We start from the raw sequence: 23,584 nt of genomic DNA on the forward strand, positions 1-23,584 counted from the left end.
TTACATGAAAAATAAAAGAACATGGGTAAATGCACTTACCCGAGTAACTGTTTCCTAGGAAAAGCTTATCCAAGTAATTAACTGCATTTACCCGGATAAATAATTTACCGAAAAGCAAACGGGGCCAAAAGAAAGATTTCATGTCTTATTACTCTATAAAAATACAACAACCAAAATGATGACATTAGATCATCAATCACCTAGACTATGTTTAATTTAATAGAAAATTTAAGTTCTTTTACCATATTTATGAAATTCCCAAAGAACTTTCCCTCCACTTTTGTTTTTGTTTTTTTTTTTTTTTTATATCAAACCAAACAAAACCTCATTGTTCTCATAATGTATTAAAAATACACACAAACCATGTCTTGCTGATTTTAAGGAATAAATCGAGAACTTGAAAAAAAAAAACCCAGCATTTGTTCACTTAATTGGTAATCTGACTCCACCTACCTTTTCAAAGGTTAGCCATTTCCAGTAATCATTCAGACCTTGCAGTTGAATTTCAAGCTTAATTGAATTCAAGACCGGACCTTGGATCGGGTTTCGGATTCTGTTAGCCACTATCAATGGAACCGACTTTCTTCGACTGACCAATGAAAGGTAGTATTCCTCAACGCGCTATAACCTTTTGATTCCATTGGGAGAGACTGACGGAGAGCAAGCGAAGCTCCTCTCACAGTCTCACTTCTACAGCCACAACCAAGAGTCTCTCTCTCTCTCTCTCTCTCTCTCTCGTTTGAAAGGGTGAGAATGGCTGGAATTAGAGCAGCTGCATCTGGTTTGGTATTATCGCGTCCAGTGACTTTCGTCACAGGAAATGCAAAGAAGCTTGAAGAAGTTCGGGCTATCTTGGGCCAATCCATTCCCTTCCACTCTCTGAAGCTCGACAGTAACTCTCTCCCCTTTCTCTATCTGTGTCTGTGCATACACACTTTTACCAAGTGATTTGCTTCGTTATGTGTTTACAGTTCCTGAATTACAAGGAGAGCCTGAAGAAATCTCCAAAGAAAAAGCTCGATTAGCTGCAAAGGAGGTCGTTCTTTTAGTTTTTTTTTTTATCAATACCGATTTGCTTATTGTTGATTTGAGTTTCTAGTTAAGTTTCTTTCTGATTCTTCTATGCTTTCAAGGTTAATGGGCCTGTTCTAGTTGAGGACACTTGCCTCTGTTTTAATGCCCTAAAGGGTCTCCCAGGTAAATGGGCCTGTGCTCTTTTTGTATTATTAGATATCTTTTAGTCATTTCTTTCTTCCTTTTACTATATTATAACACCATTTGGATCTTTTAATCTATTGCAGGACCTTACATGTAAGTTTCTAACTTTTCAATCATGTTCTTCAATCAAGGTGAACTTCTGTTTTCTCTATATTTATATCCCAGAAACAATTTTGGGGCGACTAGTTCCATGTCTTTTTTTTTTTTTCTTCTATTTTTCATCTTCATCTTTTTTTTTTTTTTTTTTTTTTTGTCATAGATGAATTGACTAAACATATTCAAGAGGCTGCTGATGGCAGAGTATTAAATATTAATTGATTAAATCATTAAAATGATTAAGTGCAAAATTAGGTTTATTGACAACTACATTAGAAAAAAGAGGTTTTAACTTTTAAAATAAGTAGGACTAAAATAGGATATATGTAATGTACATTTAATAGTAATAGGAGTGCATAGTCTTCAAGGCGCCTAGGCGATGGATTTTTTTTTTTTTCTGTAGAAAACATAGATCATAGGGTAGTTCCACAGGTACCATAACCATATTTCCTTAATAATTATTCATAATTTTCATAAGAAAAGTATAGACTTCATGTTAAAGTATAGAAAATCAACATATTCCTGAAAAGAAAAAGAAGGAAAAGAAAATTCAAAAAATATAGGGGCTGAACCCTTATTTTTGTTATAGGAAAAGAAGAAAAGAAAAAGTTAAAACCCTTGATTAGACAAAATTTTAAGTTCTTCCTTATTGGTTCAGGTTTTAAAGTCTTTGGGGGTTCAATACAGCATTTAGCAATGTTTATATTGATTAAACCCTAACAAATAAGAAAAATAATAAAAAGAAATTAGTATGTAAACACACAAAATGAATATTTTAGTTTAATAGTGCCTATTTTATAATTATAGTGTAAAAAAATAAAGAATAAAAAATATTTTATAATACATAGTACAAAACTACTTGGTGATTAGGTGAGGCGAGCCTCAAAGGGTGCCTTGTCACCTAGGCGTCGCCTTGACAACTATGTAGGAGTGTAAATCAGGGTACACTTAGGATTGGCGACCAAGATATAACTAAATGTGATCTCTTCTGTTGCCTTAGTTTAATAATTCATTGCAAAGGAGAATGGTTGTAAAGTGTAAGGAAACAATGCAATAACTATAAAAAAATAAAGGAAATAATATGATGTTTACAGAATATCCAAGAAAAACCAAAATAGGGAATTGAAAAGGACAATAAGTGGATATTAATAAACATAGGGGAAGAAATGGATTACGTAGCGTAGAACTGAACCCTTAGGCCTTATGGTCTCTCCTTGAGCTTGAAATTCAATAGCAAGGTCTGGATGATTACTGGAAATGCCTCACCTTTGAAAAGGTAGGTGGAGTCAGACTACCAATGAAGTCAACAAATGCTGGGTTTTCTTCAAATTCTCAATTTATTCCTTAAAATCAGCAAGACATGGTTTTGTATGGCGAGGTGATACCTACTGATGAAGTAAATTTGTAATTAATAGCTAGTCTAGAAATCAGCTTACTGCCCATGCAATATGTATAAAATTCTTATTTTCCTATATAATCATTTCACTTTCCTACATCATTAACCTCAATTTCATATGCCACCTTTTATTTTGGGAAATAACCTCATAAGCGTGCTCCTCTTACTCTTAAGTCCTAATAGAACAGTTCATATAATTCTGAGATTCCCCATGTCACACTGACCGCCTTCTTTTAATGATAAGTTCCGGGAACATGAACCAACAATTTTTATGGACCAATGTTTTAAAAGGCATGGGAGGTGTGCCTTCAGGTGAGGCACCACCAAAATGCCTTGAGGCATATGTCAGAAGTATTGATGCCTCTGAAGCGTGCACCTCATGTGTTTCATGTACGCCAGAATACAAAAAGACAAAAAAAAAGAAAAAAAGAAAAAGGAAAATAAAGGAAAGAAAGAGAAGAAAGGGAAGGGAAATAAAAAGAAAGAAAGGAAGAGATCATTAAAAAAAAAAAAGAAATTACCCCCAAACAATCAGCGAGAACAGGGAATAGAGAAAGTAAGATAGGAAGATACTGTGAAGGTGAACACAAAGGCAATAGAGAAGGGCATAACGGAAAAGGACAGTGATGCAACCAAAGATGTTGTTTTTCCCAGCCCCATTGTATAGAGGCCTAGTTCAGGGAACAGACCTACTGGTTTGATCTCTGACTTGGATTTCCCTACTTCTTCAGTTCCCGCTCTATCTCCCATGGTTCCAGCCTTCCAGGTACATGTGTCCATTCAGTTTTGGTTACTGATTTGTGTGCTCTGCCTGAAACAGATGCACCAGCTACCCAGCCCGAGGGAATGGGAAAGGAAGTTGAAGGTGGGACTGGAATGTTAGAAGGGAGGCATGTAGAGGAAAGGAAAAGGTTGGAAGAGGAAGTTGAGAGGATATGGGGCTTAATAAGCAACTTTTTTTAGGATATCAAATTAAAGGAAAAATAACTGAGGTGGGAATTCAAGAACCTTGTATGGAAGGAGATGACAAAGAAGATAAAGAAGGAAAAGAAGGCCAACTCATCTTTAAAGGATAACAAATCTCAAGGGAATTAAAAGCCAAAAGTGTATTTTAGGAAGAGTGAAGAGAAAAGAAAAAAAGGAAGAAAGATAGAAGTAGAAAGGCTAATTTCTGATGTAGAGGATGATATCGAGTTTAGTGGGAGGGGAGGCCGAAGGAGACAGTCCAAGTAGGGAAGGAAGAGGAGGGGTTAACATAAAGGTGAAAGAATGAAAATTATCAATTGGAATGTGAGAGGGATGGGGAATGTAAGGAAAGGGAGGGTAATAAAAGATCTAATAAAAAGAGAGAATCATGAAGTCGTGATATTGCAAGAGACTAAATTAGCAGAGCTGGATAGGAAGCTAATCAGAAGTTTGTGGGGATCAAGAGGCATAAGATGGATGAGGCTCCTTCTTGAGGGCTTCGGGGGGTATGGTGATTCTTTGGAAAGATGAGGTGTTGGAACCAATGGAGGAGCTGATTGACAGATACATTGTATCAATAAAGTTTAAGAATGTGGATGATGGGTTTTCCTGGGTATTAATTGATATTTATGGACCAAATAGGCACGGGGAAAGAAATGAGCTTTGGGAGGAACTGTATGCAATATGGGGTTTGTGGAAAGGTGTTTGGTGTCTGGGAGGGGATGTCAATGTCATAAGGTTCTCTAATGATACTTCTAACCTCTATCAGTCAATAACCACTAGTATGAGGAGATTTAATGAGTTTATAGACAGGCGTGTTCTAAAGGAGATCCCTCTTATGCATACCAGATTTACTTGGTCCAACTTTCAGGAAAATCCACTGTGTTCAAAGCTGGATAGATTTTTGTTTAACGTGGTTTGGAGAACCATTGAGAAGATTTGGTGTCTAGAGCGTTACCAGAGTCACTTTGGATCACCATCCCATTAGAATAGGATGAGAAAATTTTCTAAATGGTCTCACTCCCTTTAGATTTGAAAATATGTGGTTGACGTATCTAGATTTTGTTCACAGAGTTTAGTGGTGGAAGGAGGACCAAAGGGGGGTAAGGTGGGAGGGAATCAAATTTCATAAGAAGCTACAAAGGTTGAGGAAAGATAAAGGAGTGGAATAGGGACCATTTTGAAGGACTTGAAGAAAGGAAGCTTACTCTCACTGTCTCACATCTCAGATTGAGGAATTGGACAAGTTGGAGAATGAGAGAGCTCTTAACGAGGAAGAGACGGAATCAATATTGGAAATTGAAGAAAGATTTGGAGGAAGTTCTTAGTAGAGAGGAAATTTGTTGGAGATAAAAGTCAAGACATAAGTGGATAAAAGAGGGGGATGGAAATACAAAATTCTTCCATGCGATGGCCAATGGTAGAAGGCATAAGAACTTCGTGGCTAGATTCAAAATTAATGGGAAGGTGATATCTAATCAGGATGAAATAGCTAGAACCTTTGTGGATCATTTTAAATCCCTTTATAGAAGACCTTTGGAGGAGAGATTGAGTTTAGAAGGACTAGAGTGGCCCCTACTGGAAGAGGAGGTAGCAGGATGGTTGGAAAGAGACTTTGAGGGGGGGGGGAAATAAAAAAAGGCGGTGTTTTCCATGAATAGATCTAAAGCATCGGGTCTGGAGGGCTTCACAATGGATTTCTATCAGGATTGTTGGGAAGTTTTGAAAGATGACCTACTTGAAGTATTGAAGGAATTCTCAAATACACATATTGTTAGCCGTGGAGTCAATGCAACCTTCTTGACTTTGATTCCCAAAAAACCTGAGGCCAGTGAACCTAAGGATTCCCGAGTCCGACCCATTTGTTTGGTGACCAATACCTACAAAATAATTGCCAAAGTCTTGTCTTTGAGGATTAAAGTAATACTCCCCTCTTTCATTGTAAAGATGAAGACAGGGACATCTAGTCGTTTTTTATATGTTGATAGTTGCAGGAATTTGCTCCCCACATTTATTTGTTTTATTTCAAACTGGTGTACTTGTATTTTCTCTGTCACAGTCAACAGGGGTATTTTTGTTTTTGTACTCCTTCTTTTATCAAGTAATATAAAAGGCAATGAGGGGGCAGCAGAACCTGATTCATTCTGCTCTCTCTTCCTCTCATTCTCTTCTTTCTTCTTCTTCTTGAACAGGTTTCGAACTAAACCAAGGACTGCTATATCTGTTTTCTAGTTGGTATCAGAGCAGGTTTAGGTTTAGTTTCTTGGTCTCATGTAGGCATTGCCCATCCGGCTGCATGAGACTTTATTAGGGCTGGAATTTTAAATTTTTTCTTGCCTGATTCTTGGAGGTCAATGGAGTTCGGTGCACTGTCATTGCGCCTCTTTGTTCTCAGTTCTGCCTAGTGACAAGGAAGAATCAGAGAAACCTTTTTTGATTGAGATTTAGGGATTAAAACTTAAGTTGAAGGTGGCACTCAGTGTTTTCTGGGCAGTTTTTTGACTTGTTTAGAGGCCAACTGCAAGTAGAGGACTGTCAGTAGTCTTTGGAGGTTGCGACTGAAACTTCTCTGTTTTCTAGGGTTTTTTTCCTTTGCTGGAACAACCAGGTGTGTTACAGTCAATTTGTTTCAGCCTGACTCTTTTTTTAAATAAGAAAATCATTCCTTCCATCAGAAAATTGCTGGGAAGTGTGACACCTTTCTCAGTTCAGAATGGAGAATATTGGAAATGAGTCTAATCAATTGGGGAAGGGCTTGTAGGGGCTGGTAGTGTGACAGACAACAGCACCTTCCAGATTATGACCATCAAGTTTGATGGAGCAACCTATCTTAAATGGGCTCAATCGGCAATGATGGCCATTGGAGGAAGGGGTAACCTAGGGTATGTAAATGGTGACACTAAGATGCCAGCCAAGGAAGACCCCTCCTATGCGAAGTGGGTTCAAGAAAATTATTTGATAATGACTTGGCTTTGCAACTCAATGCAGCCTCATATCGGTAGAAACTATCTTTGGGCAAAGACTACAAAGGAAATATGGGATAATATGATGGAAAATTATTCTCAGCCTCTTGATGTAGCAAGGGCTTATGAGCTGAAAGTTGAAGTGACAAATCTGAAATGGGGGGAGAAACCCGTGTCAATTTATTTATCAACATTGAAGTCTCTATGGCATGAATTTGATCACTTGGAGACGATTGAATGGGAAAGTCAGAAGCATAGTTTTCAAGGTGACTAGGCAAGGCTGTGCCCAGGCGCCTAGGCGACCATGGGGTGCCCAGGCGCCTAGGCGATGGAATCTATAAATATAAAATCTATAGATTTCTATATACTTCCTAAAGGACCTAAACTATTTTATAACTTATATATTTACTTACTAGCTACACATTACACTAAGCATACTGAATTCAGCATAGCATACAATCAAGTTTCAGAGTTAAGATTTTCAAAATAAAGCACAATGCAAATCAGCAAATTCAATATTGCAATATTCACATATTTCCTAAATCCTAAGTAAGCAAGCAACCATAATGCATTTAAGCAAAGGCAATATTGCAATATACTTGTATACAAATAGAAATAAAAAAAAAAATATCCATACAATCAAAACAAAACTGATAAAAAAATAAAAGAGCACTAGAGTAGTTCAGCCATGTAAAAAAAACATTAATGAAACAAAATAAAAATTAAAACATTTCAAATCTCAGATTTTATTCAGCATGGCATACAATCAAGTTTCAGTTCAGATTTTCAAAATAAAACATTTCAAACATTTCAAATCTCAAATTTTCAAAAAAAAAAAAAGAATGGACTCAGCTCAAGGAGTCAAGGGGATGACTGTTGGACTCATTGCTTCATGGGGTGGGATGAATTGAAGAAGTGACTATAGAAGGGAGGACTAGCGACTGGCGCCTGGCTTGGTGGACTGTTTATTTTTTTTAAAAAAAGGAAAAAAATGTTGAAGAAGAAAAACTTACTTGCTGCTGCTGGAGCTGAGGTGCGACAACAACCAATAAATTAAAAAATAATAATAATTTTATATATGTATATAGGCGCTCGCCTAGTATGTAAAACCTGGGGCATTTGGGCGAGGCAGCCATAAAAAAACACCTAGTCGCCTTGACAACTATGGTCAAAAGGATGCAACAACATATAACAAATTGTTGGAAAGGAACGGGGTTTTTGAGTTCCTTGTAGGGCTGAATTCTGAAATAATATGACATAGTGAGATAACAACTTCTTACTAGGGAAGGTGTTACCATGTCTCAAGCATACTCTTTAGTACATAGTGAGGAGAGTAGAAGGAAAGTTATGCTACAAAACTTCCAGATTGAAACAACTTTAGCAACCCTGACGCTGAAGCATTATGGTGACAAGGAGAGAGAGGTAAGGAAGGAAAAAAAAAAGGAGATCATATGTGACTATTGCAAGAAACCTAGACACACCAAAGAGATCTGTTGGAAGCTTCATCCTTAGTTGGCACCTTCAATAATTAAGAATAAGAAGGGAAATGCAAATGTCGCTACTACTACAGATGTCTCATCCTCCACCGGATCTAGGTCTACCTCCTTGGATGCCTTGGCTGCTATTAGGGCAGTCCTGACACAACTGGAAAATGAGGTCGTCATTACTGGACCATCTCAGTCTACCTCAGGTTCCTTTATCTCCACTTCAGCTTTTGCTCACTTAGGTACAGGGGCTACTACCTATCATGCCTCAACTTCAGGTAACATTGATCTTGTTTGGGTTGTAGATTCGGGTGCCTTTGATCATATGACTAGTTGGCCTCTCTATTTTCTTCTTACCATTTGTCCTCTATTAGAGATAAGGTCTCTATTGCTGATGGCTCCCTTGTCTCCATCTTTGGCAAGGGGGGCATTAGAACGTCTGAAACACTTTCCTTATCATCAACTTTACATGCGCCCAAACTTAGTACTAATCTTCTTTCCGTTGGTAGCATTACTACAAGCCAGAATTGTTCAATGACTTTTTCCCTGATCATTGTGTTTTTTAGGATCTAGTGACAAAGAAGGTGATTGGGACTGGCCATGAGGCGAATGGGATCTACTTGCTTGAGCATCCACTAGGAAGAAATAAAGGAGTTGGAAAGTCTTTTGTGTCTCAGTCTATAAGTCAAATTATGCTCTGGCATAATTGGTTAGGTCACTTATCTTTTAGGTCTTTAAAGAGTCTTTTTCCTACTTTGTTTGAATGAGTCCAAGTGTCCAATTTAAAGTGTGAAAGTTGTGACAAAACATTGTAGATCAATCTATACTTTGAGTAATAAAAGAAGCACGTTCTTTTTGAAATTGTGCATATTAATGTTTGGGGACCATATCATATCACTGCTATGGGGGGATACAATTATTTCCTATTATTTGTTGATGATTATTTTCACTTCTCTTAGGTTTATCTCATGTGTTCTCGTGATGAGGTCCCCATTTTGACCCATGCCTTCCATCAAATAGTTCTCACTTAATTTGGGGCGAGGATCAAAATTTTCAGATTTGTTAATGCCAATGAATGCTTCTCCAAACCATTGAGCTCGTACTTTGAGCATGGAGTTATTCATCAGAGCATTTGTTCTTATACCCCTCAGCAAAATGGGGTAGCTGAGAGGAAGAACAGATACATCCTTGAGGTTGCAAGAAGCATTATGGCCAATTCAAATGTCCCAATACGTTTTTGGGGGGATGCAATTCATATGACTGTATATCATTAACTGAGTTCCTTCTCGTGTCCTAGGCTTGAAGACTCCTTTCACCTTATTGTATCTCGAGAAAGCCTTGTTTTTTGTTCCTCTTAGAGTTTTTGGGTGCATATGTTTTGTTCAGATTTTGGGACCGAATCATTCTAAATTTGATCCAAAAGCTTCCAATTGCATTTTTCTCAGGTATGCACAAAATCAAAAGGGAACATGACCTAGTTTTTGGCTCTCGGTTTGTGTCTATGGATATTACCTTTTTTGAGGATGTTCCATTTTATCCAAGAGTTTCATCTTAGGGGGAGAGAGAAGAGAAGGGTGTGTCTGTTCCCGAAGTTCCTCTTCCTATCCCTATTCTTGAAAAGGAATTGTGTCAGGAGGATCATTGTCAAAAATGTAAGGAGTTGAAGGTTTATCGTAGGATGTGGAGGTGAGTTGATTCTGGTGCTTTTAATAAGCCTAGGTCAGTTCCGGTTTCTTCTACAACACCTAATTTAGATACTATTGCTTCCAATCCTGAGACTACCATCATAGAGCCATTGTTTCCTACTAATGATATTGACCTTCCCATTGTAGTTCGTAAAGGGAAACGGAGATGCACCACATCCACTGCTCATTGCATATCTCAATTTCTCTCATACGATCACCTTTCTGAATCCTATAAATCCTATATGGCATCCATTTCTGTTATATCCATTCCTAAAATTGTACAGGAAGCTCTCTCTGTGCCTGAGTGGAAGGATGCAATGAAAGAGGAAATGAATGCACTCATTAAAAATGGGACATGTGAGCTGGTTGGTCGACCGAATGGAAAGAAACCAGTTGGATGCAGATGGGTGTTCACTGTGAAGCATAATGCAAATGGATCAGTTGAAAGATATAAAGCTTGTCTTGTTGCAAAGGGCTACACACAGACCTATAGCATTGACTACTCAAAGACCTTTGCTATAGTTGCCAAGATGAATACCATTCGAGTTTTATTATCTCTGGTTACAAACTTTTCATGGCCTATGTTCCAAATGGATGTCAAGAACGCTTTCCTCAATGGTGATTTACAGGAGGAAGTGTATATGGAGTTACCACCTGGTTTTTATGATACAGATGCTGGCAAGAAAGTTTGCAGGTTAAGATTTGCTCTGGAAAAATTTGAGGGAATTAATCTCATCAACCTCACTACCTATGACCACAATGTCATCTACATACACAGCAAGAAGTGTCAAAGAGGAAACACCCCTCTTGATGAAAAGTGTGTGGTCTAAATGAGCCTCTCCGATATTTTTTGGACATTGAGGTGGTTAGATCTAAACATGGCATTTTCATTTCTCAAAGAAAATATGCCCTTGACCTTTTGAAAGAAACAGGAAAGTTGGGGGGGTTAAACCTGCAAATACTCCCATTGAATTGAATCATAAGTGTAGAAGATGGTGAACCTCTTGATGACAAGACCATGTATCAACGTCTGGTGGGAAACTCCTATGTCTTTGTCTGAGTATGCTGTTAGTGTCAAAAGTCAGTATATGCATTCCCCGAGAACCACTCATTTGTTGGCTGTTGAGAGGATTCTAGCATACCTCAAGAGGTGTCCCGGTCATGGAATACTCTTCAAGAATAATGGTCGTATGAAGATTGAGGTGTACATTGATGTAGATTGGGCTAGATGTGTATACGACAGGAGGTCTACATCTAGGTATTGTGCCTTTGTTGAGGATATCTGGTTTCATGGCGAAGTAAGAAACAAAATGTAGTTGCTTGTTCAAGTATTGAATTCGAATACAGATCTATGGCTCATGGAGTGGCAGAAGTTCTATGGCTGAGATCTTTACTTGAAGAACTTGGCATTGAGCATGAGAAACCCTTAATGCCGTACTGTGACAATTAGGCTGCTATTAATATTGCCCATAACCCAATACAACATAACATGACAAAACACATTGAGGTGGATCGATATTTCATTATGGAGAGAGTAGCTTCCCAAGAAGTGTGCTTGATTTTATAATGCCTCTGATATGCAGCTTCCTGATCTTTTCACCATGGCAATCACTAAAGTCAAAATGGAAACAGATTTACGCAAGTTGTGAATGCTCAATATGACAATATCTATTCCCAACTTGAGGGGGAGTGTAAAGATGAAGACAATGACATCTTGTCGTTTTTTATATGTTGATAGTTGCACGAAGTTGCTCCCCACATTTATTTGTTTTATTTCAAACTGTTGTACTTGTGTTTTCTCTCTGTCATAGTTGACAGGAGTATTTTTGTCTTTGTACTCCTTTTTTATCAAGTAATATAAAAGCCAATGAGGGGGTGGCAGAACCTGACTCATTCTGCTCTCTCTTCCTCTCATTCTCTTCTTTCTTCTTCTTCTTCTTCTTCTTGAATAGGTTTCAAACTAAACCTAGGACTGCTATATCTGTTTTCAAGTCTCATAAGTCAGTTCCAAAGAGCCTTTGTTCAAGGGAGACAAATTTTTGATCAAATCCTAATTGCCAATGACTGTGTAGAAGAAATGAAGGGATCTAGGAAGGAAGGATTTGTATGCAAATTGGATTTAGAAAAGGCTTATGACTTGGTGAACTTGAACTTCTTACTAGAAGTAATGCAACAATGGGGGTTTGGGGAGAGGTGGTGCATTTGGTTAATGGAGTGGTGAAAGATTTCTTTCCAACCTGTAGAGGTTTAAGGCAAGGAGACCCCCTCTCTCCTTTTCTTTTTACTTTAATGGTGGATGGTTTTAGTAGACTCCTCTCTAAGGCAGATAGGGAAGATGAAGTTAAGGGGTGGAGAATGGGTAGAAACAGGGTCCCAGTTACTCACCTCTAATTTGCAGATGATATCATAATTTTTTGTAAAGCAGAGACCTTAGGAGTGTGAGGAAACTAAAAGAACTGATTCAAAGGTTCGAAAAGGTGTCCAATCTGAAAATCAATTTGGACAAAAGTTATGTAGCATGGATTAATATGGAGGAGAGTGTCCTAAGTTTGGTCACGGAGTGCCTAGAGTGTCAAATTACCCCTTGGCCTCTGACCTACTTAGGACTTCCCTAGGAGCCAACCCTAAGGAAAGCTGATTCTAGAACCCAGTTGTAGAAAGATGTGGGAAGAGACTGGCTGCTTTGAAGAGGAGCTAGAAAAAATTATGAGGGATCTCCTTTGGGAGCCAGGAGAGACAAGAAAAGACCACTTAATCAATTGGGGTATTGTGTGCAAGTAAGGAAGAGGGTGGATTAGGTCTTGGGAATTTGAGAAAGAAAAACACAACTCTTTTAGGATAATGGTTATTTTGGTGGTTACTTGAGTGGGAAAATTTGTGGGCTGAAGTAGTGGATAGTATTCATTGGAGATTGGAGAGTGGCTGGGGTGTTGGTGTATCTCATTGGGGGAAAGAAATCCACAACATGCTTTCTCAGTTCCTCAGTTTTATCAGGCATGATGCTTGTTCAGGGAACCTAATCTGCTTTTGGGAAGACATTTGGCTTGAGGGCTGACCCCTAAAGGACTTGTTTCCTTCCATGTACTCCATTTCCTTGTACAAAAAATAAGGTGATTTCGAGCTTTTTAGACCTTTCTACTTCACCTTTGAATCTTAATTGGGATTAGAGTTCTCAGTAAAATCCTTTTACGGCTTTATAGTGGGAGAAAATTAAGTCCCCTTTTCTAGCCGGGACATTTGGGGGACAGTGGCACCCTCAAAGTTAAGTTTTTTGTATGGGTGGCAACTTTAGAGAAATGCCTCTCCAAAGAATTGTTGCTAAAGAGATGCTTTATTTGCAATGACCTGAGATGCAGCCTTTGTAGTGTGGAGACAGAATCAGTTAATCACCTATTTTTACACTACAAGTTTGTCTCAGAGATTTGGAGCTACTTTATAAAGATCCTGAAGTTAAGTTGGTACATGCCTGCCTCAGTTAAAGCATGCTTGGAGGCATGGCATATACCAGGGATGACAAAGAAAGGAAAAGTCAAAAGAAAATTATAGCCTATTTTGAGCTAGGGAACATTTTCCTTGAAAAGTTACTAAATCCCATTAAATCCCAACTTCCCCCCACCCCCCTTCTCTCCCTCCCCCACTCCCCTCCAACGGTATACACTTGGTAAAATGTCTTAGTGTATGATTTAATTTCACTTAAATGTATTTTTAAGACTTTATTAATTACTTTAAAGTTATTAATTGTAATTGTAAAGTTATTGTTTTAAAATTTGAGTAATTACTGTAATTTAAGTATTTGATTAGTTTAATTAAATTAATAATTAATTAATTTACCATATTTAATCAATTAATTTAAGTTAACTAAATTAACTAATTAAGTTACACTAAATTTGCTTCACTTATCTAATTGAAATATCTAATTTTTTTTTCAAAGTTATAGTTAGGCAAGATCTATAATACATTCTATGAAAATTGATGGAACATGGATTTTGCCTTGTAAATATTACAATTGAAATCACATCACTTCTCTCTCTCTCTCTCAATCTTTGAAACGCCAATGTTTTTTTTATGAATGAATCTTTGAAATGCCAATTGGCCACACATTTACTCCATTTTATTCTTCCTGATCACAAAAAAAAATCTGACCATCAATTGAAATCATGGATTTTTGTTTTATTTTATTTTACTCAAATGTAAGCCAAAAAGGAGAAAATTCAAAAAAAAATTATTTTTTAAAACAAAGGCCCGAGCCTAGGACAATACTAGGCTTGCAAATTTTTAGTCCAAGCTTTGGCCCAATACTTTAGGTCTAACTTGAGACCTAGTTGACCAAAAAATTCCAAGGTTGGGATAGGTATTGTGTTTAGGCCCAGCCCAAGACTGCAAATTTTCAAGTTGAGCTTGGGCCAATACTTTAGGCCCGACCCAATAGAGGGAGTGGTTCAATTCTTGGAGAAAGAAAGAAAGTTAAAGGAGAGAGAATGGTTTAAAATATTAGTTTGTTTTTGTTCTATGGAATTCGATTAAGAGATGTTAGAGAGAGGTAGATGAAAAGGCTCAACTTGGCCCAAAAATTCTAGGCTTGGTCCTAAGTTTTGTGTTTAGACTTGGTTTTGGCCTGGCCCTACATTAGGCTCGCAAATTCTTAGGCCAAGCTTTGGCTCAATACTTTAGCCCAGCTGGAGCTCACATTAGGCTCTCAAATTTCCAAGTCAAGCTTGGGCCCAACCAGCCCAAGCCAGGCCTAACTCAAAAATTCAAGGCTTGGTCCTAGGCTTTTTGTTTAGGCCTGGCCCCAGGCTTGAATGTGCATTAGACCCACAAGTTTACAAGTTGAGTTTGTTCCCAATACTTTAATCCTAACTTGGGGCTTGCCTAGATGAAACGTAATTAGAAGACTTAATTAATTAATTATATTGATTAATTGAAAAAATTATTAAAAACATTTATTATCTTGTAAATAATATTAAAAGGTCATCTGATACTTTAATCCCAAATTGGGGTTTGCCTAGATGATACATGAGTAGAAGACAATTAATTAATTATATTGATTAATTGAAAAAATATATTAAAAACATTTATTATCTTGTAAATAATATTAAAGGTTCATGGAGAAAGTAGTTGAAGATAAATGAAAACTGGAAAATAGAGATAAATGAAAAATTAAAAATAGTGTTATAGTGGAAGTGGTTGAATTCTTTGGGGAGAATTACATGAAACTCGATGTTATATGCATAACTAAGAAGGAGGCAATGATTGATTTTCAATGACACTATTGTAATTAGTAAAATACTCAAAGGTGATAAATAACATAGTTCATGCACAGATTCCGTTTAGTGAGCAAAGAGAGCTTTGAAGATTCCATTTGCCAAACATATAGGGTGGTGACCGTACACCATTTTGTTGTCGGTATATATATATATATATATGATACCTCTGTATAAATATACTTCAGTATCAATAAAAAATATTAATTTACCAATAAAAAATAATTTTTTGGAACACTCATCAAACATAATGGTAATCTCAATATTAGGGATGTCAACAATCACTAATACTGAAATCTGTACCTAGCTTATTGATCCAAAAAAAAGGTTCCAAGCTTCCTTCCCCTTGGTAGGCTTGCAGAAAGTGTAGAAGAGATTGGAAACACCAAGACTACCACTTCCTATGGATCAGAACTCAATTCAGAGGATCAAAATAGACCACCATAACTCCATTCAAGCCATTGGGATCACCACAAGACCCAAAATAGCAGTTTTTTAAAGGAAAGACCCAAAAAAAAAAAATCTGATTTAAGTTGGTGGCAAAAGAGAGAAGTTTGTTGACACTTACTCACTATACCCTTCAAAACTTATTCAAATTGAGTGAGATTAGTTTCATTGGATTCCAAAAGGTTATCTGAATCAAGATCTTCCAACCCCAATTGCAGCAATTGCATATGGTCAATACCTCAATCAGAATACTCTAATATGATTTTTCCTAAATTTTCACTAGAAAATCATGTAGAAACATCGAACTGATTCAATTTCTTTTTAGATTTCTACATCAAAATAACCCACAAATGGAGCTTAATCCAATTCTAGGTTTCTATCTTTTATGTTCTGTTGGCTTACCATATGCCTGCTGATAAAATCATCAGGGCTCATGTTCAAGAGATGAGCAGGTATGAGATGTAGAACCTTCCCTTCTTGCTCTAATGCCAACTAGTTTATTTAATTCAAGAAGATGTAAGCTTCTGTTGTGTTAGAAGGAAAGAGAAAGAAGATAAGGAAGATAAGAAAAGTTGAGTGAATTGACCAGAGTAAGGCAGTTAACCCTCAAACTAATGTTTTATATTAAGGTACAGTTACATTAATACCCCTTTAATGGATCCATTTTATGGTATAGAACAGAGAAATCTTGCCTGAAGTTCTGAAAGGAACTAGTAAAGTTTTATACCATCTACTATACTAGATTCACTGAAATTCTTCTTTATTTTTTTTTTAATTCTAATTATTCATAAGTGCTTCATACTTGTTAAAATTCTGGTTCTAATGGTCCTTGTGTTTTGCTGTCTGTAATGGCCCTAATTCAATTGGAAATACGGAATTGACCAGCAAGTGGTTTCTGCAGAAGATTGGTCATGAAGGTTTTAGTTTGCACGTACTGTTTCTTATATTTTCTTTCTTATAATTCTTTTGTTTTCCAAATAATGTAACCATTTTTTCTTCATTTGATGCTTCTGCCATTCTGCAGGTTTGAACAAGTTATTGCTGGGTTATGAGGATAAATCTGCTTATGCTTTGTGTGTTTTCTCCCTTGCACTTGGGCCAAATGTGGAACCAGTGACTTTTGTTGGAAAAACTATGGTATGGTTTTAGCTTTATTTCTGGCAAAAACAGCGAACATCTGATTCGAACTGTCATAAATCAGAATATGCAAATAATCGGTGATATTTGATACAATGAGCAATATTAAGCTTCTAAAACTTTCAAGACTTGTGAAATGAGATTGACAAGTTTCAACTTTCATGTTAGCTTATTTTGGAAACTTCATATCTATGGGAAACACTCGTCAGTTTTCATTTATGCAAACTTTCTCTTTTCAAGTGTCATTTACTTGTTACTATTAGATAATCTCAAAGAGCAACTGATCCTTTTATATGCACAATTTGCACTAGACCTTAATTCAGTTAATTGTTTTATTGTTGAGGGCACTAGTGTTTATAGATATATGAGATAGTGCCTGCCTAGGCATCGCCTAGGTGACTAGGCCCCTCGCCTGGACACCTTGACTTACAACCACAAGGCACCAGTCTAGGTGACTATGTGCATGCCCGGGTGGCAAAAATAACTAGGCAGGCACATTATTAAAATATCATTAATATTTCCATATCTTATCAATATGTGTTATTACATTCTATTATATACTATATTATATTATTTTTACTTTGTTTTAAAGTTTTACCATTGAAATTTAAAAGATCCAAGGGCTTTGAGAAGAGAAAAAGAAGGATTAGAAGTATAAGGAGTTTTTTTTTTTCTTGTTTTTGGTATGCACTCTCTTATATTAAATAAAACAGTGGCTTTATCCTTCTTTTTGTCTTTTACTTTATCTTAATTTATGCAGCGTTTTGTTTTAGATTTAGATCATATACGGATAGAACTATAATGAAAAAGAGCTCATTTTTATATATGTTTTAAAGAAAAGAGTGGCTTAAATTTAATAAAGTGGTACTTATATGTGGCTTGCTGTGGACAATGTAGGGGAAAATAGTGCCTGCAAGGGGGCCAAACGATTTTGGATGGGATCCCATCTTTCAACCTGATGGCTATGAACAAACGTAAACCTATCCTGCTGCTTTGATGGATTACCTCCCCTTTTGTGTGAATTATACTTTGATGATATCATTCCAGCACTGTTACATGAGGTTGTTGTCTCTTGCAGTTACGCAGAAATGCCAAAGGCAGAGAAGAACAAGATCTCTCATCGATCCAAGGCTCTAGCCTTGGTAAAAGCTCACTTTGCTGAAGCAGGATATATTTTCCAGATAGAGCCATCCACCCAAGGAGACTAGGCGATACCTTCCTATATAAAAGGGTAAAATTTTAGCCATCTATTTTGCAATGGATAATTCAGATTGTCAATTAAAAAGGAGACAGATTGCATGCAATATTGTTAAATAAGTCATTTGTTTTGACAATAGTTGTTTTTTGTATTTTTCTTTTTGGGTTCTACATGCTAAGAGTAAAATGAGAATTAGAATAAGAGCATCTGTGTGTAGTTGATAATGGAGTTTAAGGATCAATTGCATGCGGGTAAAAAAAATTAATTAGAATAATTAGTAGAAGGTGATGCAGGATTTAGCTCTGATACCAAATTGGTAACGAACGGGTAGGAAACTCTTTCCAAGCTTAGAATAAGTTACGGCCTTATGGGGTTGATTGTAGGATTGGGAATTTGGTTATGGAGGCTGTAGGTATAAAAGCAAATTCTGAGATCTGCCACAGATCAGCAAGAGGTTGTCATGTTCTCATGTCAAAACAGAGAAAACGAAAAGGGGAAATTTTGCATAATTAGTAGCACAATGTGAAAAGTGTTTATGCTTAAGGGACTACTTATGAAGAGGGCTGTAATGAAGAACGGAGCCGTAAATGGATCAGATTTAATCTAATTTGAATTCGAGTCTACTTTAAGTCAAATTCAGAGATCCGTTTAATCATATTATTAGACTGAACCATATTTGAAATCTGAACCATTTAAGGGGTGGTCGATAACATAGTTGATTTTGTTTTTTAAAATAAAAATAAGTGCCACGTCAGCAAAATTATATTGTTTTAGCTGACATGAAACTTGTTTTTGTTTTCGAAAACAAAACCAACCATATTGTCAAACACCTCCTTATTCATTGGGTAGAATTTGGCTATTGCTGGAAGGATACAACTTGGACCTCGAGCTTTGGCCTGTCTCAACCCAAGGTTAAGCCTAAGTTTATCAACCTAAGCCCAACCTGAGATTAAGTCAAGTCAGTGCAACTTGGGTTGGGTTCAGGCTTGGGTGGGCTTTTTGGGTTTGAAAGGTTTCTCAAATGTATTTTCGTCCACCTTTTATTGGGCTTTATAGTCCAATTTAGTAGAATAGATTGAAAACATGCACAAATGCTATTTTTTTTTTTCCTGAAGCTTGATTGAGGCCATTTCATTGAGTATATGCTCTGAGTACAGTCGTCAATAGTCAATACATGAGTGAAGAAATGAAGGACAAAGAGTCAGGTCTGAGTTTGAGAGACAGATAAAACATACTTTGCTATACAATGAGCTGCAGAATTATGGGAGCAAAATGTATTGAGCAAAGAGGGGTTTTATCTAAGTAAGCTTTGCAATCGGCAATCAAGTTTTGTAACCACCACGGAGGAGAAATTATCAGCCTCCACAGCTTTAATAATCACTAATCAGTAGCGAATCTCCCACAATCTGAACCACATTTATCCCATTCTCTAAGACGAAGTTTAGAGATTGGTTTGGGTCAGGTTGGGCTTTTAGCTACCTGAGGCGTCAACCCAACTCCAACCCTAGTATAGGTTAGGCCTAAATTTGAATCTATGTTTCATATATTCATGGGATATTAATTCGAATTCAGATCTCTATGAGTCCTATCAGATTGAATTTGGATTAATGGATACTAGCGGACGGGCCCTACTTCGCAAGGGCTGGAATGGAATCATCAATTTGTTGACCCGTTGACTCAGTCCCCAGTAAAAAATTATTGAATCGGTCAATGATCTATTGACTTGAGCGGTCGAACTATTGACCCATTGACCCATAAAATGGTTTTTGGCCGTTTTTATTTTTTAATTGGGAATCATCCAGACAACCAGTTTCGTTTTGTCTTAATCTTGGTCCTTGGCCAAAAATCATTGAATCGGTCAATGATCCATTGACCCGAGTGGTTGAATTATTGACCCGTTCAATGGTTTTTTATCGTTTTTTCATTTTTTTTTAATTTTATTGTCAGAATGGGTCATCCATTTGAATTGAACAATCAAATCGTCGACCCAAAAATCGGTGGCCAAAACGATTCCGTTTTTAGGTCATATGAGTCACACACTCAAATGACATAACACGCATGGTGCTACTTAATGGACCTCATGCACTCAATTTTTTGCTTATAATTTTTATTGTTAAAACAGGTTGTCCGGTTTTTTTTTTATTTTTTAATTGGGAACCATTTAGGCAACCAATTTCGTTTTACCCCAATCCTGGTCCCTAGCCAAAAACCATTGAATCGGTCAACGACCCATTGACTCGAGTGGTTGAACCATCAACCCGTTGACCCGTTCAATGGTTTTTGTTTTTTTTTTTAATTTTTGTTGTCAAAATAGGTTATCCATTCGAATCGGACGGTCGAACCATTGACCCAAAAACCGATGGCCAGAATTGTTCCATTTTCGGGCCATATGAGTCACACGCTTGAATGACATAACATCATGGTTTTTAAAATCGACCCAGAGACCAAATTGGTCAGGGGCCCAGTTATCGAGTCAAATGGTCTTTCAAACAGTTGGCCCGTTCTAACAAAAAAAAAGTCAAAACTGTTAACCAACCTAGAGATCAAACCAGTCAAGGGTTTGGTTATCGGGTTGAACGATCAACCCGTTCCGACAAAAAATTAAAAAATATAAAAAATAAAAAATAGTCAAAACCGTTCGAACGGTTCAATATCTAGTTATTAACAATTTTTATAATAACTATTATATATCTAATTATATTAATAGAAAATGGGTTGCTCTCACGTGGGAATCTACTCGCACGATTAGATTCCATTCTCTACATGAAGAGAGCACATGTTTTCTATATATATATATATATATATTGTGTGTGTGTGTGTGTGTGTGTGTGTGTGTGTGTGTGTGTGTAAGATATCTCTATTTGAATCAAGGTTTTAAAATGTTAAAGGATAAACTGAGACATAAGCTTCAAAGTATTTGTCTATCTATCTATATATTCCACTCTATTTTTATTCAATTTACTTATATTCTACTCTATGTTTTAATATAAAGTATAAACTATTTTAGATATTAGTGAACTACATGGCTTGTGAGACTGAGAATCCGTAGAAGTGATTTGAAAACCTAAGGTCCTAGTCATTCTTTTGAGTTTTGACATTTCTTGTTAACCAGTGGTTTTCTTCAACTTCTCAACTCAAAATCAGAAGCTTTTGTTGTCCTCATTATTATTTATTTGTATTGTTATTACGTAACTATTCCTATTTCAAAAACTAGCTAATTAATTGATAATGTTTATATTAGAGACGACGATGAGATGTCTTAGAAATTGCCTGAAAAACCCACAAGGTTTTAAGGGAAAACAAATGCATAAACCGTTTGATTAATTTTTGAATAAGTATACATTTTTGTCTTAGAATTTTCCTGAAACCTCGTTACTACTTTAGCCTTGTTTGTTTTTTAGAAACACATTTATTTTTTAGATAAATACATTTAGATAGTGTATGCCCTTAGCTCCAATCAACATGATGTACATTATGACATTTATTGTAAATGAATAAAGTAATATTTGATTCATGTTATTATGGTGTGTTTCTGTGTAATAACCTTAAACTGGACACATATGATACTCATGTTAGTTTAGAATCTTCACAACCGTTGGATAGATTTGGGGAGATTTATCTTGCCAAGGCTAACATTGGTGTATTGCCAAGTAGTATGGGTTTTCTTGAAACCCTGAAGATTGGCAAAACTAAAATGTTACACCTGACCCCTACAATCGATTATAATACTGCACTAGGTGTTGGATTTGGCTGTCTTTGATTTGCCAATTAGTGAGATCCTTAGAGGGGGTCAAAACCTGGGTATGTTTGGACAATTTGAAAATTCATCTAAATAGGTGATCATAGTGACAGAATCAGCCCCTTTATTGGACAAAGTGAATGATCGGTCATGCACTCTCTCTTATAGAAACCTAAACTGTCGGTAGTTGATTTTAACCGTTAAAATTTATTTTGGAAAATATATATATATATATATATATATATATATATATATATATATATATATATTATGGTTTTAAAATGTTTGCAAAAAGTTTTAATTCCCAGAATCCATGTGAGTAGAGACTGCAGCACTGCACCTTGCAGCCGAGGGAGAGGTCATCTCTTGTCGGACAATGTTTGATCATTATGGGCTAAGAGGTTAAGTTTAAGACCATTGAGGATTATACCTAATGGGCTAATCTAGCATCTGCCTATAGTCCTTGGGCGTTCATAAGATGGCTGGACCCAATGACCATTTAGTGTAAATGTTGGGCCCATTAAGAGCCCTTAGTGATGGACTCGGGGGTTCACTGTGTTTAGTAGTGAATTTGATTAGGCCTTGTAACAGAGGCTAGGCTGAACCCATGTGACTGATGTGTAGATCAATGATAGGGTCCCACGTCATACAAAGAGAGCTAAACTAGACAACATTAAAGTGTAAGTGAGTTTGAAAGCTTAATGGGCCTAAAAGCCCATTTCGAACTGGGTTAATTAGATTAATTAAATATGGGTGAATCTGGGATTTGGATTAGCAGATAAGATAATGGATTATCTTTATCCACTTAAAGAGTCCAAATCCAAATAAAGATTTGGATCAAATGAACTCCTAGTTTGATTAGAAAGGCTGATCTTTATCTGTAGAAAAGATAAGGGATTATCCTTATCACTTAAAGAGTCAAGATCCAAATAAAAAATTTGGATTAGGAAACTCCTAATGAGATTATGAAAATTTTTCTTTAAAGCTATAAATAAGGGGGCAAGGTGAACCTCCAATGACACATTCGCTGAATACAGAGAGAAGACAACACAATTAGACTGCTTTTGTCTTCTGTTCTTTTTCTTTATACTCTTGCCGCACCATCCTGTTTGATTTCCAGTTCTTGGATTGGATCAAGATTTGATCTTGATATTGTTTCTTGCCAGAAGAAACAATTTAGAAGTTGTGCTCACTGTCCCATTCGATTCTTGCTAAAGAATCACTAGTTCTTGGTGAAGAACTACCTGTCGATCTTGCCTCATCCTAAACTGTGTCATCTTTAGTGGATGGAGGATTTGGTATTCTCTTTGGGCATGAACACCTACGTTGGGAGGATCATTTTTGTGTGGGTTCCGTATCAGGTATATCCCTCCCTTATTTTGGTTTCAGATTTGGCTTGGTTTGGTTACAAGAACGAACCTTGGAAATGTAGTTTTCTAAATTGGGAATAGGATTCCCAGATAGGAGTAAAAATTTTTTGAAATTTCGCCCAACTTTCTTGCAAGGTTCAGCCATCCATATGATGAATCTCCCATACCTTTAATTTATCCATGTTCATTTTATTTTTCAGATAAATACTACAGTGATCATTTAAGCAATAAAAAAGTCATTATTATAAGGGGCAATTTTGTCCCATAGTATTGACAAATTTCCCATGGGTGGAAAAGCTATTTACCCACTAATATCCAAGAAAAATGAATTTTCCATAGACCCCGCATAAATATGAGAAAAGAACATAAGTATCTCAGTCAGTAAAACTAAAATCCCATTGGACCTTCCCCCTTCCAAAATAAAAAAAAATGAATGGGCCTTTTGTTTGGGCTTTTGAACTAGTCTCCAATCTGTACATAAATCCATGATTTCATAGGGTCTACAAGGACAAGATTTCAAGGTGAAAGATGACAATAGTGTCATGGAGTAACCGTTTCACATCTAAACAAGGGGCAAAATTGTATTTTTTGTTCAACTGTTAAAAAAAAAAAAAAACTATC

The 23,584-nt window shown here is 36.6% G+C and overlaps 1 protein-coding gene across 1 annotated transcript; it reads left to right on the forward strand.

The window, feature by feature from the left end:
• Window positions 1–354: 354 nt before the first annotated feature.
• Window positions 355–18,055, forward strand: LOC148865187 (Inosine triphosphate pyrophosphatase family protein). Its single transcript, XM_088978568.1, has 8 exons — window positions 355–892; window positions 972–1,036; window positions 1,134–1,197; window positions 1,302–1,311; window positions 16,405–16,436; window positions 16,544–16,656; window positions 17,554–17,630; window positions 17,735–18,055. The coding sequence occupies exons 1-8, from the start codon at window positions 754–756 to the stop codon at window positions 17,862–17,864; spliced, it is 630 nt and encodes a 209-aa protein (XP_088834694.1). The 5' UTR covers window positions 355–753; the 3' UTR covers window positions 17,865–18,055.
• Window positions 18,056–23,584: the final 5,529 nt, after the last annotated feature.

Source organism: Nelumbo lutea, chromosome 3, assembly GCF_056320005.1.
Source record: "Nelumbo lutea isolate HS-2025 chromosome 3, American lotus-T2T, whole genome shotgun sequence".
Classification (NCBI taxonomy): domain Eukaryota; kingdom Viridiplantae; phylum Streptophyta; class Magnoliopsida; order Proteales; family Nelumbonaceae; genus Nelumbo; species Nelumbo lutea.

Bases quoted from the DNA above. Each gene is read 5' to 3' on its own strand.
- LOC148865187 (XM_088978568.1), top strand. From the start codon at position 754: ATGGCTGGAATTAGAGCAGCTGCATCTGGTTTGGTATTATCGCGTCCA. The intron at 1,037-1,133 runs GTCGTTCTTTTA...TATGCTTTCAAG, and splicing joins CTCGATTAGCTGCAAAGGAG to GTTAATGGGCCTGTTCTAGT. The intron at 16,437-16,543 runs GTTTTAGTTTGC...GCCATTCTGCAG, and splicing joins GCAGAAGATTGGTCATGAAG to GTTTGAACAAGTTATTGCTG.